The 19,654-nt window shown below is 41.1% G+C and overlaps 1 protein-coding gene across 3 annotated transcripts in view; it reads right to left on the bottom strand.

Annotated features, from left to right (window-relative positions):
* Positions 1–19,654, bottom strand: part of ZGRF1 (zinc finger GRF-type containing 1) — a 52,772-nt gene that overhangs the window by 8,399 nt on the left and 24,719 nt on the right. For all 3 annotated transcript variants that reach the window (XM_029077030.1, XM_029077031.1, XM_029077032.1), the window contains 11 exons: positions 18,800–19,470; positions 18,090–18,228; positions 16,466–16,650; positions 14,496–14,692; positions 13,444–13,583; positions 11,873–12,016; positions 9,088–9,202; positions 7,960–8,219; positions 4,824–4,983; positions 3,111–3,188; positions 1,901–2,048 (listed from right to left, as the gene is read on the bottom strand). In XM_029077030.1, coding sequence (XP_028932863.1) covers positions 1,901–2,048; positions 3,111–3,188; positions 4,824–4,983; positions 7,960–8,219; positions 9,088–9,202; positions 11,873–12,016; positions 13,444–13,583; positions 14,496–14,692; positions 16,466–16,650; positions 18,090–18,228; positions 18,800–19,470 — 2,237 coding nt within the window. The remainder of the gene's footprint in view (positions 1–1,900; positions 2,049–3,110; positions 3,189–4,823; positions 4,984–7,959; positions 8,220–9,087; positions 9,203–11,872; positions 12,017–13,443; positions 13,584–14,495; positions 14,693–16,465; positions 16,651–18,089; positions 18,229–18,799; positions 19,471–19,654) is intronic.

Raw genomic sequence — 19,654 nt, 5'->3', positions numbered from 1 at the left:
CATAGTGAGTACTTAAATGCCACAATTATTGTTATTCATTCACTCAATCGTATTTACTGAGCACTTACTGTGTGCAGAGCACTGTACTAAGCGCTTGGAATGTACATTTTGGCAACAGATAGAGACAATCCCTGCCCAACAATGGGCTCACAGTCTAATACCTTATAGTATCCATATTTAAAATGTAAACTATAGGATAGTTGATCTAGCTTTCTCAGATACTATACGGATTGTTGAATCCCATTATATGAAGTGAAAACTTCATGACATTAAAAATATGTATTCAAAACTGTAGATTATCACTGCACTCTTCTAAATATGTCTACATAAATTCAATAGGTACACCTTCATTTTTCCCCTTCGGTCCCATTTTGGGGATGAAAATGCAGGCACTTAACTGGGGTGCTTGTTGGAAGGTCTGAAAGCAATTTACCTCAAGGGACAAAAAAGATCTGACTTTCATTCCCAATTTTTCCATAGAAAGCTCTAAAGTTCTATATTTTTCTATGTTTGAAAAATGATCAGACCTCAGCATGAGCTCCTCTTTTGCTCTTTTGGAATCTTGCTTAAAACTCCCTATCCAACACTTGCCAGCTGCAGTGCTGAACAAAAACTGGGAACAAAATAACACATTTAAATTAAAATAATTTTTTCCCCAATTGGATCAAGTATTGCCCTCCAATTACAGAAAAGCCTATGCCACCTCCATGAAGATGACAAATACTTTGCCTTAGAAATTTACAATGTGCTATTTTACTCTGGCTTTAAGGATGTAAATTTGGGGGGGGGGGTGTTAACTAAGTACTTAGCTTTGTTGCATTTGTTTATTACAGGTGTACTACCTGTAAAATATTTTTTGCAAAGACTTAAAAGATTGACCCTTAGAACATTTCTTTAATTAGGCATACAACTTGATATTATCGCTACATTAGGGCTATTATGAAGAATATGCATTTTATAAAACATTACACAATCATCTGTCAGAAAATATCTTCCTTTATTAATTGAAAATTAGAAACACAAGAATGACCTAAAATGTAAGACTTTGAGGAGTTGAGAAATTGTAAGATAAAGACAATCTTCCTAAAATAGCTATGTAAAGTGAAAGTGTCATCCATGAACTAACCTCTTTGCTTTCTAATGAATAAGCCCTTTAAAAAAGGAATGAGAGGCAGTGGAGTCTGGAGGAAAGAGTTTAGGACTGGGGGTTGGGAGAACTGAGTTCAGGTCTGGGCTGTGCCACTGGCAGACACTGGCCTGCTGTGTGACTTGGACGAGTGTTACAATTTCTCTTTGCCTCAGTTTCTTCATCCATAAAATGGACACGATAATACCTGCCTTTTCCTAACTTTTAGGGACAAGAAAAGCAGTTTGGAAAAATGAAAGCACTATACCAAAAATGAGGTATATTATAATCATATACTTTAACTCAATATGCCTTTCTTTAATGGGTTCATATTGCTAACTTAAGGTCATTCATTCAAGCACATTTATTGAGTGCTTACTGTGTGCAAAGCACTGTACTAAGTGCTTGGAAAGTATAATATGGCTACAGATAGAGACAATCCCTACCCAACAACGGGCTCAGTCTAGAAGTTCCTTCCCCACTTTATACAAACTTGCACTTGATTCTTTTCTTTGTCATATTCCTAGGAGAATACATTTCTTAGCATCAGTAATGACTCTGCTGCATGGATCTGAAAGGGAGTTTATCTAAATAACTGTAAGAAAAGTTTCATGTTTGAAGGAACTGACAGTGTGACTATACAATAATAGAAACAGCTTGTTCAGGGAAAACTTATATTTTACTGCTTTGTGGGATTCTGACAAGAATCTCCTATATTGGACAAAATTAGATTCAGATGAAAATAAAACCATTCTGAGATGTTTTTCCAAGTACCTGTTTTAGTAGTTCTCTGTTGGTGCCCAACTTGTGCTTTTCAATACTTTTTCTTATATATACCCTCTCCACAGCAGTCAAGTCTTCTTTCATTAACGCATGTAGCTCTTTTAATTGCTCATTTTCATTTCCTGAGCCAGCATGTAAGCTTTGAAAACATATTTTCAAAACATAATTAGGGCATATAGCTTTTTTGTGGATGCAACCAAAAGAATATTGCATAACTTAAAAAGGCCAACATCTCTCCCTTCATGTTCAAAGCAGTGACCTCCTGCCTGATTTGCTTGATCTTATCAATGATGAACCTATGTCAATAAGGGTAGCCTTAGTAAAGAATAGCAAAGAGCAGAACAAAGAGAAATAGCTTCTACTTTCAATAGCAAGTTCAGACTGGAACATTAAAAGATTCCTTAAGGCAAAAAGTTATTTAATGATAGGAGCAGTATTGTGTGACTGTGATGGGATAAGTAGTAACAACAAAATTTATTAAACACTTTCTATGTGTGAATCACTGTACTGAGGGAAAGGGTCCATATCTCCTGCTGATGGCAGGACATTCCTTTTTCCCCTCCTACTCCAACTCTATTTAGGAATGCACTGTTTATTCCCATTGGGTAAAAGGCTAGAAAAAAATGCCCTACCATTTTAATGTACATATATTGTAAAGGAAGTATCTCTTTGGTCACCCACAAAGACAAAAATCTCAACTTGCCAGAACTATCCTTGAACTGCTACTCATAGTATGTGGTTTATTATATATTTGCTCATTTTATTATCAGCTATTGGGTCGAGGCCTCGGTCTTTCCTCCGGACCAGGGGTGGAAACTTCCTATTCCAGACCAAGCACACTCATGAGTGTGGGACTGAAGGCAGGGGAGACAGTGAGGACCGGTTAAGCCCATACTCACCGTTATGGAGCCCAACCTCAGTTTGAAACTCCTCAATGGGGAGCCTCTCTTTCAGTCCCCACAGGGCCCTCAGCGCCCACAGCATCATCTCCAGCCTCTGACGCTGAGGAAGCACCTGCAGTCGCTATGGAAACCTGGCCGGTGGTCCAGCAAAGACCTGGCCCGAGCAAGTCCCCGAAGCTGCGTGGGCACACACATTCCTCTCTTACTCCTCCCCTCGTAACAATATTACTCCCATCTGAAGCCTTCGTGTTCCTCAAGATCAGCCCCATCTGGTCTCCTGAAGAAAATGGCACTGTTACCTGTATGGTAGAATTGGCTTGGCAATTTTCCGAATGCTCCCAACTCTGATAAACTTTTCAAATCCCAAACTGAGTAGCCTTCAAGGAAGAAAAGACATACTTTCATCCATTTTGGAAATGGAACATGAAACAGATTTTAAACAAGTGATTCTCTATTAAAAAAAAATGAAATTAAATAATGAATTTGCTATATGTGTGTGCCCTGGGCGGGGACCACCGCATTACGTGTGCCATCCAGGGATAACTCTTGCCCTACTTACTGATCGACCCCAGTGTACATAAATTACAGCCCTGACGTTATGTCCGATAACTGCGGAGAAATCAATTACCTAAACTTGGCCTCCCTTCAGCTCTGTCCCCACCTCCTTTATTCTAGACTGTAATCTCTTCCTCTAGACTGTAAGTTCATTATGGGCATGGAATGTGTCTGGTTATTGTTATAATTTTACTCTCCCCAGCACTTAGTACAGTGATCGGTCAATACGATTGAATGAATATTTTTTTTTCAAACTAACCATTGTAAATTCCTGTGGCTGCCACTACAAGACAAGCATGATCATCGCCAATCTTCCTGCTCATGGTCAAAGTTAAAATACCAGGGACAGGAATGGACTAGGGTGGGATGGGAGAGGAGAGGGAAAGGGAGGGATGACTGGACCGTCCTCTTCCAAACTGTGGTTGCTGCTATCGTCCCCACCAGCCCCATCTCCACCCCTGTCCCCGACAGCTTTGGTTGGGGCCGAGAGGCGGGACTACGAGGGGAGGGATGAAGGACTGCTTCTATGCTTGTCACTAATATTAGGTTTTTTTTTTTTCCTTTTTAAATTATCCTGGCACCGAGGAGGGGTAGGTAGGGCCAAGTTCAGGTGCAGGGCCTGGGTGGAGGAAAAGCCACTGGAAAGAGGGAAGGATGGAATGAGGGTATGGAAGGGTACAGAGAAGCACTTTTGGTGAATGTTTACTTACCTGTCATTCTTGGTCATCAGGAAGGGGATGGGACTGTAATGGAATCTAACACTGTGCTTAGATTTAAAAGGTATATGTACCCCACAATACAATCACTCATGATAGAACCACTCTTTCTAGAAATGTAACCGGGTTATATCAGTTTTTCTGTATACTGTTGTCTTTTTTGCTCAGAAAGGCTACTGTCAGTGAAATTCACCTTTGGGTGACTGAATGGATGAAAAAACTCACACAGGACCCATATTTTTAACCATTCTATGCCCAAACAAAGACTGCAGAGGTGTCCCTCTTGAACTCCAAGGGATTGAGAGAATCTTTCCACACCCCCTCGTGAGGAACCCAAGATCCTCTACCAGATCCTCACTCCCAGCACAGTCACGGTGCAAAGTTAGCTGTGGCTTTGGGTCTTCTTGGGGGTGTGAAAGAAAGAAGTAGGAAGTGGAATCACTAACGGAGATTCTGCCAGGAGTGTGGCGGTGCAGGAAAAATCTAGGGAGCATAAGCATAAGCCTGCAAAAGCGGTCCCTTCGGCAGTTCCGAAGGACAGGTTGCATGTCATTCTCCATATCTCTAAATAAATCGCCATATTCCTGAAACCTTTCTGGCTTAGGGTTGACACTATCAACCCCTAAGCCAGGGATTAAATGGAAAAAGACAGAATGAAAGACTGAAATAATTTGGTTATCTGAAACAGTGCTAAAACAAGCAATGTCATTTAGCCATTTAAATAAAAAAAAAGATACCTACACAAGAAGTACCCTGTCCACAGCAACATTAGTAGAGGAGGAGATCAGAATTTTCCATGATCTTGGATTTGGACTTGTGGGCCTTTCACTCTCTTCAAAGAGCTGTACAAGGAACAAAACCACCACTGCCAGCAGATAACTCTTTCCAGCTCCAAAAACACCTAGAGTTGTATTGGGAGAGAGAAAATATCAAGGAGATTTGGGAAGATTGAGTACATTTCAGAAAGCACTGTTACCCTGTGATTACCCAGATGACAGAAGGAAAAGCAGTATTTGTGGCCCAGATGACCTAAGTTAGAGGTAACCTAAACCACATTTACCAGATAATCATTAATCTTCCATTCTGAGTTATGTAAAGATATCACATTTAAGACATCATCTTTTGTATTCATTCAGGGAGTAACACAAATTAGAAGGATGTTAATTTGCTGGTAGCAAAGGAAAAGAAAGGAAATCTGTTTTTTATAAGCTTTTATTTAGAGTATATTGGCAACTGTACTTGGCGTGCAACTCTTCTGTCTACTTCTCTGCAAATGTTCTTCCTTCTGCAGGGACTGCAAACACTGGGGTGGGTCACATAGACCCAGATCAATAATAAATCGAAAAGATTATAAATTGGAGAAGCAGCATGACCTAGTGGAAAAAGCACAGGCCTAGGAGCCAAAACAACTTGGGTTCTAATTCAGGCTTTGCCACTAGTCTGTTGTGTGACCTTGGGTGAGTCACTTCATTTCTCTGTGCCTCAGTTCCCTCAAATGTAAAATAGGGATTAAATACCCGTTCACTTTTCTACTTAGACTGTAAGCCCCAAGTGGGGACAGGGACTTTGTCCGACCTAATTAACTTGTACCTACCCCAGCATTTAGGACATAGTAAGCGCTTAACAGATACCATAAAAAAAAATGAAAATACCTTTTTCAATGCCTCAAAAATTGACAAAACCTTAATTTGAAGTAGATCATACCATTAAGTGCTGTGATCCAAGTTAAATGATTTATTATTTCCCAAGAATTAAAGACTTAAAAATCAATGCAGAAGGATCAATTTAACAAATTACTATTTCCCAAGGAATTATGCATCTTAGCCCTGAATAAAACTTGCCTGCAGAAGAGACAGTCATTACAGATACAGGCTTCACGACAAAAGAGCACAGAGTAAAAACACACACCAAGAAAGAAATGAAGGGTCAAGGAGGTGATGTTGAAAAAGGTGGCGAGGGTCCAGGTGGAAGTTGGGGGAAAAATAACAAGGGCAGACAAAAATGATTTAAAAAGTATGTTGGTATTTGTTAAGCGCTTACTATGTGCAGAGCACTGTTCTAAGCGCTGGGGTAGATACAGGGTAATCAGGTTGTCCCACGTGAGGCTCACAGTTAATCCCCATTTTACAGATGAGGTAACTGAGGCACAGAGAAGTGAAGTGACTTGCCCACAGTCACACAGCTGACAAGCGGCAGAGCCGGGAGTCGAACTCATGACCTCTGACTCCGAAGCCCAGGCTCTTTCCTCTGAGCCACGCAGAAAGAAGTTGAAAGAAGATGCCAAATGGGAGGAGAGATTAAAGATGACTGAAAGTGACTTAAGGATGAAAGAGAAAAGACCAAAAGCAGTGAGATATGAAAACGGAGAACAAGCAGAATCAAGATGAGGAAAATACATGTAAAACTCTACAAAAACACTTATCTAGTCATGGTAGTTCTAGTCACAGAATTCAGCTCCCTCCGACCTGGGAGCAATTTAAGAAGAGGTTAATATGCCACTGGGATACGAATTACTGAAAAAGCCCAGGCAGAGACATGATTTCCAATGAATTTATAGCATTTCCTGAACACCGACTGTCACTGTCCTAACTGCTCGGAAGAGCACAATAAAAAAAGACATGATCCCTGCCTTAAAGGAGCTTACACTACAGCCTGGAGAAGGACACTAAAATAAATTAGAGAGGTGAAAGAAAAAGGAATATGTACATGAATTAATGATTGAGAGAGCGCTTGATGCGCTTTGGTAGTATGGAAGGAGGTATCAAGGGACATTGCGCTTAGAACAGTGCTGAGCACATAGTAAATGTTTAACAAATACCATAAGAGTAATAATAATAATGAGATGGGGAAAGAACAGTGTCTACCAATTTGTTGTACTGTACTCTCCCAAGTGCTTTGTACAGTGTTCTGCATACAGTAAACGCTCGGTAAATACCATCAATTGACTGAGGAAAATGAATTAACCTTCTGAAGGAGAGGTGATTTTTAGAAAGGCTTTGAAGATGTGGAGAGCTGGGGTCTTTTGGGTTTGAAAAGCAAGGAGGGAATGTGGTGAAGGGTCAGAGAAGAGAAGGAGGCCCCATGAGTAGGTTAGCTTAAGAGGAATGAAGAGCGCCGTCTTTTGCTGTCTACAGTTGCCAGTTATTTGTCAGGTTTTTTGTTGGGTCTATCCACCTTGTGGAACACCCCGGGTGATTCTTTACTCAAAAACCTTCCCTGCTGATGATATAGTCCCAACGCATAGAACTGGAACTAGAAACCAGGTCTTCTGATTCCCAGAGCAGTGCTCTTTCCACTGAATCAACAGCAGTGGATTGACCGGTGGGTGGACTAGAGAGGTAACAGGTGGGACATGAGCCCGAACCCCCAGGAGGAGCCAATCACACAAACGGCCGAGAAAATGTTGCGCTGATTCAATTGCAAAATCATTCAGTTAGCAATGGATACGGCGTGATCTAGGTAGAATTCTGTGATGTGTAGCTGACTTGCTTTGGCGCAGAAACAAATGAGGAGAAAAAGAATAAACTCTTGGGTTCTCATCCCGGCTCTGCCACTTGTCTGCTGTGTGACCTTGGGCAAGTCAGTTCACTTCTCTGTGCTTCAGTTACCTCATCTGTAAAATGGGGATTGAGACTGTCAGCCCCATATGGGACAGGGACTGTGTCCTCAATTTGCCTGTATCCACCCCAATACCTAGTACTGTGCCTGGTACATCTTAAACGCTTAATAAATACCACGATCGTTATGATTGAATTTTCTTCTTTCTGGCCAGAGTTTGAGATATCTATATACAAAGAGAATGGCAAGAGCAGACATGGAATCATAGTCGATAGGGAGGTCTGTGACTAAGTGGTCTGGACAGTCTCTTGCTTCTTACCATGTATGACGGTGATAGGTAAGGTGTATTGTTCCGCTGGTTCAGCAACACTTTCACAGGAGGCCATCCTGTGAGCGATCTGAATTAGAGCGGTAGCTTGATCGGGGTTCAGTTGAAATGACTGAATCACTTGACTGGCTAGTTGTAATGCTGCTTCTGAGCTGAGAAGACTATGGCTCTTAGTTATATTTGCACTGAAGGCTGGCGGGATAAATTTTCTCGGGTTTATTCTTTTATTAGTAGGTTCACTTGGAGAAGACCTAGGACAAATCCAGCAATTAAAGGCAGAAAGTAAATTCGGGCTAAATCTAGGAGCTTGGCGTAATCAGGCCAAGGGAACAAATCATTAGATTACTTAATAAACGACATTAAAGACACTGACATTTTCAATGCCTTGCAATTGGGTTAAAATTGGACTAATGGATCAAATTCTATTCCAAAATGAATATAAAGCGTGACTGTTTCCACGAGCTTACCTCTTCCCAACTGCCACTCATCTTATTCAAATGGAGGAGATGGAACAACTGCAGACTCAGCATTAATGTACATGACATACTCTAATATATCTGCGAGGAATTATAATGCCTCTCGACCTTCCAGTCATTATAAAACCAAATAAAAGTATTAACTAGACAGTAAAATTTGGTGTAAGGGCAAAAGAAACTGACACCAGAAAGTAAACTGGAGAAGACAAATGGAGAGGCTACTGAATTTTCCTTATTCTATTTGAGAGATTCAAACCTTGTTTGTTTCAGAATATGCCCATAATTTTTTGGTAAATTGCACATGAAAGTGTTGGTGTGCTATCTGTATTTTTTTATTATTATAAAAGTATGTAGCTTACTGTAAAACTTTTGACATACTGTCCTACTCAGATTCAACATACACCTTGGGAAAGGGACTGTTTGATCTGATTACCTTGCATCTACCCTAGGACTTAGTACATATCATGACATAAGTAAATACACACTAAATGTAGTAATATTATTAATAATAAAAAATTCCTTTCTCTAAATTTTCCTGACAACAGTTTAAGCAATCCTCAAACAATACTTTATGATTGGGTTCTTCAACCTAGTTTCCGTTTTTCTAATATTATTCCTGATACCATGGGCTTTAGATACTTACAGTGTTAGCAAGTACTGCATTAGAGGAAGAGTGGAGGGACAAAAGTATTCCTGCATATTTCTCAAACTGGTCAACTCTGAACTTGCATTACAAACCAGCAACGCATGAACCACCACTAGAAAGAGATATAAGAAAGTGATAACACGATGTGAACACTGTGCTGATGAAATTGGGTTTCTTTAAAAAAAACAAAAAACCATATTAAATGGTACTTTCACTGTTCAGCTACTGATTATTGTAGTTTTTTCAAAGTTCATGCTTAAATATCATCTCTAGGTAAAAAGTCAAGGTATTAAATCTGGAGAAGCAGCATGGCCTAGTGGATAGGGCAAGGGCCTGCGAGTCAGAAGGTCATGGGTTCTAATCCCAGCTCAGGCAGCGATGCCACTTGTCTACTGGGTCACCTTGGGCAAGCCACTTCACTTCTCTGCTTTGGTTACCTCATTTGTAAAATGGGAATTAAGACTGTGAGCCCGATATAGGAGAGGGGCTGTGTCTAACCCGATTTGCTTGTAGTCCCACCCACCCCAGGGGCTATAATACAGTGCCTGGCACACAGGAAGCACTTAACAAACACTATGTAAAAATACTTTATTCTATGGTCGATTATTATTATTGTCAGTTCTCCTTAAACGGACTTAAACCTGAATTCTTCTTTCGGATTTAAATGTTAAGGCTTCTGATATTAATTTTTTTTTTTTACAAGAAAACATTCCAGAGTATTTATTTCTCCCAAAATGCTCAGAACTACAGCTTCAACCCAAGAAACAAATTTTTACTTTGAAAAAGATTGGCTGAATATTTGTAAAATGATCTCGGGGAAAAAAAAAGCTACCCTATCAGTTATTTTCCATACAATAACAATGGTATTTATTAAGCGCTTACTATGTGCCGAGCACTGCTCTAAGTGCTGGGAAATGATACAAGGTTATCAGGTTGTCCCAGGTGGGGCTCACAGTCTTAATCCCCATTTTACAGATGAGGTAACTGAGGCACAGAGAAGTGAAGTGACTTCCCCAAAGTCACACAGCTGACAAGTGGCCGGAGCTGGGATTAGAACCCATGACCTCGACTCCCAAGCCCGGGCTCTTTCCACTAAGCCACGCTGTTTCTCAGGTGAAATGGATGTAGTGACATTCTCAGCCAACAGCAGCCTGTCTGGGAAATGAAAACCAAGGAAAAAGCACTGGGTTGGAAGCCAGCAATTCTACGTTCTGATAGCAGCTTTGCTTTTCACTGTGGGTTGGGGGGAAAAAAAAAATCACAATTTCTCTTGTTCCAGTTTCCCGAACTATTCAGGTGGATAAAAATACCTTGTCCCTGCCCCAGAGGCTAAAGAGATGACATATGGATGTGAAACTGCTCTGGAAGAAAGGAGCTACAGTGGAGTAAAGTTGATTTTCGTTAAGGCCCAGGAGTTCAGAGAACTGACCCAATCCATTGCCTTCCCGTGATGAAAAGCAAAGGGAAGATTTTAATATACCATCCCTCCCCCAGCCTCCCCCAGCACTCTCTCCTGCCTACGCTACATTTTGGAGCAACAGAGAAGCGGCGTGGCTCAGCGGAAAGAGCCCGGGCTTGGGAGTCAGAGGTCGTGGGTTCTGACTCTGCCTCAGCCAAGTGTCAGCTGTGTGACTTTGGGCAAGTCACTTCACTTCTCTGGGCTTCAGCGACCTCATCTGTAAAATGGGGATGAAGACTGTGAGCCCCACGTGGGTCAACCTGATCACCTGGTATCCCCCCCAGCGCTTAGAACAGTGCTTCGCACCTAGTAAGCGCTAACCAATACCTTCATTAGTATTATTATTAACTAGGGAGGAACGGTGAGGCGGTGTGCCGGAGGGCTCTCGGGGTTGATGGCCCGGCTTCCGGGGGGGCTTGGCCTACTTATTACGTCTCCAGGGTTCCTGGCAATGTTGCCAACGTGGAGGTCAGCTGGGGACAGGATCTCAAAGCTCTGGGAACCTGAGCTGCCAAAATCCTTCTCTCGGCAACACTTCCCCCTGCTGAGTCTTGTTGGGAATTGCTTCCCGTTCATTTTTCAGTTGGTAGATTCCCCGGAGCCCTGAAGACCGGCGCTTTTAGGGACCTTCTCTCCAGGCTCCCCTGAAGTTGCCAGAATCCCCACGGCACCCTAGACCACGAAGAAACGCTGGAGCAGGCGCTTTTTAATGGTATCTGTTAAGCGCTCACTATATGCCGGGCCCCGTTCTAAGCGCTGGGGTAGATGCAAGATAATTGGGTTGGATAAAGTCCCTGTCCCCTACTGAACCTCACGGTCTTAATCCCCATTTTAAAGATGAGGGAAATGAGGCACAGGGATTTTAAGCGATTTGCCGAAGGTCCCACAGCAGACAAGTGGTGGGGCTGGGATTAGAACCCAGGTCCTTCTGACACCCAGGCCCCTGCTCTATCCACTAGGCCACGGTGCTTCTCAATCCGCCCTGCTGCATCACAACTAACCTCAGGGTAAAATAGACGGCCCTTGAGTGGGAATTTATAATATAAGAGATCACACTAGATAGAAAATAGTAGTTCCTCCCAAGTTTCTAGCCCTGATTAGAGAGCTTAACCATTTTATTCTTTTTTAATTTGCAGACTAAAAAAAACTTGGTACCTTGTATCCGCCTCTCCGTTCTCTTCTTCCTACGGTTTTGAGCCTATCCCTTGAGGGCAGGGATTAAGTTTTCTCACTCTATCATACTCTCTTGGGCACTTAGACTCCGCATTCAGTAGGCACCCAATAAGTAACTATTAATGGATTGACTGGCAAAGTAAACCTTACCATCGCAAGGCCAGTTTGAAGGGTAAAAGCCTTTCAGAGGTATCAGCTCCAACTCATCGTTGGATGATGGTCCAAAGAAAGCACTGCATGCGATGAAAGTATCCAATTCAAAGTCTAGGGTTTTTGAAATTACCCAGAGATCATCTGTGAAAACAATTAAATGCAGGGTTTTGAAACATTTCCAAATCCATTCTGAATACTAGCTAATGTCACATTTCAAAAATCCTTCTCCCAACCCATCTTAAAAACACACACACACCTTTGTGGCCTAAATATTTTCATTTTATTTTCCAAAACTTGTCTTATTTTACAACCAGACATTCTTTATCATCATCATCACCGTGGTATTTGTTAAGTGCTTACTTTATGCCATGCACTGTACTAAGTGCTGGGGAAAAATCAGGTAAAACCCATTCTCTGTCTCACAGTCTAAGGGGGAAGGAGAACAGGGATTTAATCTCCCTTTAACAGGTGAGGAAACTGAGCCACAGAGGAATTAAGACAAATTTTGATTTAAAAAGCCAAGACAACCAGAACCCTCCTGGAGTCTACCTATGTTAGTCAACATCATTTTGTAACATAACTGATAAAAAGCATCTTTGAATACAAGAGGGACAATTTGTGCCTGTAAGAAAACTAAACCAAAAAAGCCAGCATTTCACAGAAATTGTTTTTTCATCTACATTTCGAAGAGCAACTTTTTTAAACCACTTTGGCAGATCTTAGTCTCAACAGGAAGGATTTTCTAATGAGTGTGTTGCTATACAGACCTAATTTGTTTTCAGATTGAAAGGGTTCAAGCTTCAAGCCTTGATTTGAACAGATTCAGGGTTTATGTTTAAGGAGAAAGAGGGGAAAACAGAAGGTAGGAACAGTGTCCCTGTTGGTGGCATTTTTGGAATAGAGCTGTGCTTTCTGCCTTCTCTATCTAACCACCAAACCATTGTCCCCTTCCAATTCTCCTGTCTCTTTTCCACGGTATTCTCTGTGTTTGCAACATGGAAACACCGAGAGCATTTAAATCGTACTAGGAACCCGCAACCATGGGTTTTTTTCGATTTCAAAAAGCATGGTTTCTTCTAATTGCAAGGTAGTCATAACTTCAGCAGTCATCTAGCACTTGAGGAGTGACCTACCTACCTGTCTTTGCTTATTTGTCCCCTGGTCCGCAAGTTCAACAAATGCCAGAGTTTGACACTCCAAGTGGTTCAAAAAGATCAGAAACAAGAGACGTAAGCAGACAGAATCTGTTTGCTGGTCTGTGTTTTGCAAAGTTTCAGAAAAACTACTGGTTATTTAAAGAAGGCATTTAACATAATTTGGTGGACCTTTAAGCAGACACAATTCCTTCATTCAATCCTATGTACTGAGCACTTATTAGGTGCAAGGCACTGTATAAAGTGTCTCAAAGTTCAATATAAGAATAGACTCATTCCCTGCCCACAGTGAGCTAACATGATGCATAATTCTCTTTGTATCGAGAGAGATATTGACCACAACATACATTAATATCCAACATTTTCCAAACATGAGCTGTGAGATTAGCCACTGAGAGGACCAGGTAAGCTTACCTTTGTTGTACGAAGAGGAATTCTCCTTCCTACTCAGTTTAAGATACAGTTTCCTTTTCGAGTCACTGTGAAGTGAGGCATCTGAAATGCCAAATTTCTTGGATTTGCCAAATTGTCTCCTCTGAAACTCATATCCTTTTCTGTAAAATGAAAGGAAAATGCATTTAGAGTCAAAAATCAAGTAAGGTGAAAAAACTGGACTTAAAAATATTTGGAGAGGGAATCAGGGGATCCTTTAAAATACTGAGATATTGTACTACACTGTTTCGGTTCTGAATGTGTTCATTACCAAGTAGAAAGTGTTTATTGTTCAGTATAACTATATAAATTCCTGTTTTCTCTACCCTGGACTACTGTATGGGCTTTACCTTGGGGTTGTAATGAACAGCACTGACCATGTAGAATCCTGGGAAAGTAGCAGTTCCTGGCTCTTTACTCCCTATCCCGCTTGATCATCATCATCAGTATTTACTGAGTGATCCCACACTCGGGTCATCAGTAGTAGTAGGGAGACCTGCGTCTTAGGCAGGTGTTTTGGGGATTCCTAGGCTATCATCATCCATTTGGGGCTTAACCTGAAGTCCTGGGGTGCCTAGCTAAGGAGCTAGCACTGAGCTATCCTGTTTATATTGATGCCAGTTTACTTGTTTTGATGTCTGTCTTACCCCTACTATATTGTAAACCCGGTGTGGGCAGGAATTGTCTCTCTTTATTGCTGAATTGTACTTTCCAAGTGCTTAGTACAGTGCTCTGCACCCAGTAAGTGCTCAAATACCATTGAATGAATGAATGAATGCATGGCATTTTACTAGGTTTTTGGCATCACGGTTTCTAACTTCCAAGTTTGAAAAGATTCAGATACGGTTTGTTGCCACAGCACTAGATAGAATAGTGCCCGGCCCCTACTAAGCGCTCATTTAGTAACCCACTGATTGATATCATAGTAAGCGCTTAACAAATACCAACATTATTGATAGACATGGGTGAGATCTTACCCAATCCATTCACAATCAGATGTGTGCCTTTTGGCCAGAACACAAAAAATAACATACCTTATCAAAAGCCGACATTCCTCATACAGGGGAATCTTTTGGCATCGTAAGTAAGTTCCAATACTCTTTATGTCATGCAGCACCAGACTGGGACCAGACTCCACTTGCATCAAATTAGTTGGGGTGGCTTCGTCAAACCATTTAAAAAAATTACACTGATCAGCTTTTGGGCTGTCACAAGTATAAAAGAGACGGCCCTGTGAGGAAGAAAACCAGTTAAAATGAGTCAGAGATACAATAGGAGATTGCTTTACGTCAATTATTCCTTATAAACTGCCCTCATTCAGAAATATTTGTGGCCTAAATATTTTCATTTTATTTTCCAAAACTTGTCTTATTTTACAACCAGACATTCTTTATCATCATCATCACCGTGGTATTTGTTAAGTGCTTACTTTATGCCATGCACTGTACTAAGTGCTGGGGAAAAATCAGGTAAAACCCAGTCTCTGTCTCACAGTCTAAGGGGGAAGGAGAACAAGGATTTAATCTCCCTTTAACAGGTGAGGAAACTGAGCCACAGAGGAATTAAGACAAATTTTGATTTAAAAAGCCAAGACAACCAGAACCCTCCTGGAGTCTACCTATGTTAGTCAACATCATTTTGTAACATAACTGATAAAAAGCATCTTTGAATACAAGAGGGACAATTTGTGCCTGTAAGAAAACTAAACCAAAAAAGCCAGCATTTCACAGAAATTGTTTTTTCATCTACATTTCGAAGAGCAACTTTTTTAAACTACTTTGGCAGATCTTAGTCTCAACAGGAAGGATTTTCTAATGAGTGTGTTGCTATACACACCTAATTTGTTCCAACTTCCAATTAAATTTAAAGAATATCTTTTTTTGCTTTGAATATGGACCTGGAATAAGGAGAGAGCAGTGGTTTGCCAGATGTGATGGGGAACAGAATTTCAAGCAGAAAGGAGGGCTGGAGAGAGAGGTTAGTGGCAAGATGAGAAGATGACCCAATGTTTCTCTGAGAGGAATGAAGCGTGTGAGCTGGGGTGTAGTGGGAGAGGTGAGGATAAGTAGCAGGGAGAGAGCTGAGTGCCTTAATGCCAATGGTCAGAAATTTATAATAATAATGATGGCATTTGTTACACGCTTACTATGTGCCAAGCACTGTTCTAAGTGCTGGGGTAGATACAAGGTAATCAGATTGTCCCACGTGGGGCTCACAATCTCAATCCTCATTTTACAGATGAGGTAACTGAAGCACAGAAGTTAAGTGACTTGCCCAAAGTCACACAGCTGATAAGTGGCAGAGCTGGGATTAGAACCCATGACCTCTGACTTCCAAGCCCGTACTCTTTCCGCTAAGCCACGCTTTCTGCTTGATGTGAGGATGAACAGGCAACCATTGGTGTTTTCAGAGTAGTGGGAAGATGAATGTGGAATGATGGCAAAATTATAGATTTGAGAGAAGGGGAGGATGGTAGTGTCAACTGTGATTGGGAATGGTGATGGAGGAGAGGATGTGGGAGGGAAAATGAAGAGTTCAGTTTTGGATATCTGAGGTATATATAGATTGCTTTTTAAGTTTGTCTTTACAAAAAGGAACTTACATTTGATTTATTTAAATTAGTCCCCTGTGAAATAGGTCAACATGCATTCTGAAATCTATTTTGACTGTTATTTATTAATAATATTACAAATAAGTTAGAGAGAGAATTAGTTTGGTATAATTCACTATTGTACCACTTCCTAAAAAAAAAAAAAAAGCCCAACCATTACCAAATACTTGACCAGATCACCTTCCTTCAACAAAATTTGGTGGTCGTAAAGTGAAATTGGGATTCTTTTTCCGTTCACTTGGCATAATATGCTTTACCCTCTAGCTGCAAAGAATGGCTCCTTTCAAACCTGCCACAGTAGGGCCTATATATATGATCATATATACATATATATTTATATATTTATTTATATATATATATATCAGTAGAACCTAGACAAAAAGCGTATATTACCTTATTTGGACCTTCTTTTTTAACCATGACAAGTTTTGTAGGCTGATTGTGACGGCAGAGAGGAACATGATTTCCTAATTTTTTCTTAGTTTCTTCTTTCATGGAAGTATAAAAGGATATGTCGACTTTCGAAAAAGCTTTATGCAATCTTTGGGACAACTCAAACAACAGTATATTTAAATGTTCTTTATGTGGGGAGGAAAGAAAAAAGTGACAAGTAAGAGATGGATTCTCAGTTTGTGTCAGTCTGAAGATGATTCTTCTCACAAATCACCAATGCATTTCAACAAAGACCCTCCCCAACAACTCTCTAATTCCATGCTTCATTAATCTACCCTGTTCTTTGCCATTTGCTTACAGCTTGTAACCCTTTGTGCTTTTTTATACTTCTGGTTCCTTTCCTTAAAGTCTTAGCTACGCTTTGAAAATATACCATCATCGATACAAAGAGTATTTATTAAGTTGCCTAGAAGGCCTGGCATTTTAACAGAAAAGCTGGTCTTGCTCTCAAGCAGGCAAGCTAGCCTAATAAAAATAAGATGTCCAAAGGTTAATATCTTCTGCCTGGAAGGGTTTGCTCTGTGTAAGTGATGGATTCATTTTTGGAGAGGTTGTACGCTTAATTTCTTGCTCTGAATGATTGGTTCATTTTGGAGAGGTGAACTTAATTTCCAGCTGGATGTGGGAGGCTCTGTGAGAAGGGGATGGATCTTGGATGGACTGAGAGGAAGGTAAAGGGGCACAACCCCAAAACATTCTTCCCCTTTCCCTTGCTCTTTGATTTTACTATCGGATTCCTCCTCCTCCTTCTCCTTTCCCCTACCTTCCCCTAATCTCCTCACTGTCTTTGCTATCCAAGAGTATCTCCCAGCTCCTCCAGAACCACGGAAAGATCTCTACTGCTTCCAGACTCCAGTGAGGTAGATCCTACTATCGCTCTCTTTCTAAACAGTTTATCAAATACCCACTGAGAGAGGAATTACTGAATCAGGTCTCTTTAATTTTCTAAAGTAATAGCCATGAACCTAGCCATAACCATGCCCCAGCACTTAAGGGGCATTCAATGCAAAGATTATAACTGCCCTCTTCTGAATCCCTACCTGCATTTCAAAACTTTCCCCCCCAAAAAAGACCAAAGATTTGGACCAAAATGGCTCAAATCTGTTTTCCTGAAACATTTTACAGTTTTTCTATCTTTGAGATACTTTTATCCAAAGCGTAGCATTAAAATTTTCTCAAGTATACGAATTCCCATATACCCTACTCATAAAGTAACCACTGAGCAGAGATTAAGTTAGGTAAATGCAGCCCCTACAAAAACATCTTACGCTGAAAGAATAAGGGGTGGTGACTATAATCGGTGTAAACACTCACTGTATCATCTCTGTCCTGAACTTACAAGAGGCCACCAAATCATCAAAGCATTCCCGATAATCGATCAGTCGATCGATCTGTGTGCAGAGCACTATGCAAAGGGTTTGGTAAAATACAACAGAATTGGTGGGTGCGAACCCTGCCCACACAGAGCTTACAGTCCACAAGGTGAGACAGACATGAAAGCGGGCCATAAGTAAATTTTAAAATCCCCTATCAGTGTTTCTGCCCTGAAAAACATCCGCCTTACCTGTGAGAGCAGCAGTAAAAACCTCTTTATAATGAGCAGGAGATGAGAAAACAGCTGGTATGCATACTTGTCTTTTGGGAAGAGAGGCACATTTGATCCTTTTCCTGCTCGGAAAGGAGAGCTCAGAGACATTTATCTCCTGAAATAGAATGAGTCAAAGTATAAAGATTCCAGCAAAATACCAGTTGGCCATTGGCAAATATTTTCTACAGGCATTTTTAATACTATGAGTCTTTTTAAAACAATTACTAAGGCAAACATTTCTGGAAGCCCACCTGATCATATTTAATTCAAATAAAATATTTAAGTGGGGCGGACATGGGGCTAACAAAATTTTAGCCTGGCAGAAGCCTACACGAGGCTAATTCTTTTTCTTGCATTATCCTACAGTCATCCTCCCTTGACGGTTGTGAAAATAAACTTAAAACGAAACAAATGCCTCCATGGAATTCACACTGTGTAACTTTCTGGCAAACGCAGCAGATTTGCAGCTCTGCTTATGAAAGTTCTCTTAACTTTAGAATTGAACTATTGACTCAAAACCTCTATTGTTCTAAGTCAAAGGAACTGTTTTGAACACAGTTAGGTAAAAGACCTCTAAACAAGGGTGATAAACGGTTTACTTGGTTGGCTTCGTCTTCGACCTTCCGAAATGCATGATGGATGCGAGAAATATAAAGTATACAAAACTTGCCAAAATGGTTCCCCACCTGGGCATCTCCTGTTACAATGCGACCATAGAAGGCCTGCTGACCCAACACCTTTCGTGTTTTCTCCGCTTTGGAAGCTGACGCTGGAGAAAGTGCCTTCCTTCCGGAAACAGAATCTTGACTGCTAAAAATCTGCTCCTGTTGATGAATCACACCTTTTAACATCTGCAAATGCACAGAATCTGAAGGGCTTTTATTTCTAGCACCCCTCGGCCACTCCGTGGTGTTGCCGGACGGCATTCCTGAATCACTTTCCGCCGAGAAGTCATCCGTCACTTTTGTATCATCACTGTTTGGAGTAATTAAGTTACACCGAGCTGTGATTTGATATTTCAGCCACTTGCTTTGTTGGCTTTGTGTGGGCACATTAGTGAACGCTGGCTGGGTTAGTTGCCTTGGGCTCTCCTCCAAAGACTTTCCAGAGAGAGTGATTTCGCTCTTCCTGTCCTCAGGCTCAAAATGGCTCATAGGGAGACCTTCTGACTCCTCAAACAGGGTGAGTGTGGGGGAACCAAAGGTCTCTTGGGGGTCAGAATCAATCACATTCGAATATGGGATATTCGACTGGGAACCTTCAGGTGGAGGTAGAGTGATGAGAGGAGTTCGGACTCTCTGTGCGGATGGGAAGCGGGGAAGGCTTACGTTCCCCGCATGACTGGGTTTATTCATCCCTGAAAGGCAATGAAACGAAGATGAGATCAGACTGGACGGACAGCCAGCACTAGGCTGTAAAGAGAAAAAGACACTAAATAAGATGTGATGCAAACTGCTGAATTTTCAAATCCAAACTATTTAAAAGGTTTTAATTTCTCGTAAAGTGCAAAACTTTGATAGCTGAATCAAAAGTGCTTCCAC

The sequence above is a fragment of the Ornithorhynchus anatinus genome, chromosome 12, assembly GCF_004115215.2.
Source record: "Ornithorhynchus anatinus isolate Pmale09 chromosome 12, mOrnAna1.pri.v4, whole genome shotgun sequence".
NCBI lineage: Eukaryota > Metazoa > Chordata > Mammalia > Monotremata > Ornithorhynchidae > Ornithorhynchus > Ornithorhynchus anatinus.
The sequence above is the reverse complement of the archived record's forward strand: the minus strand, read 5'-3'. Positions and strand labels throughout refer to the sequence as shown.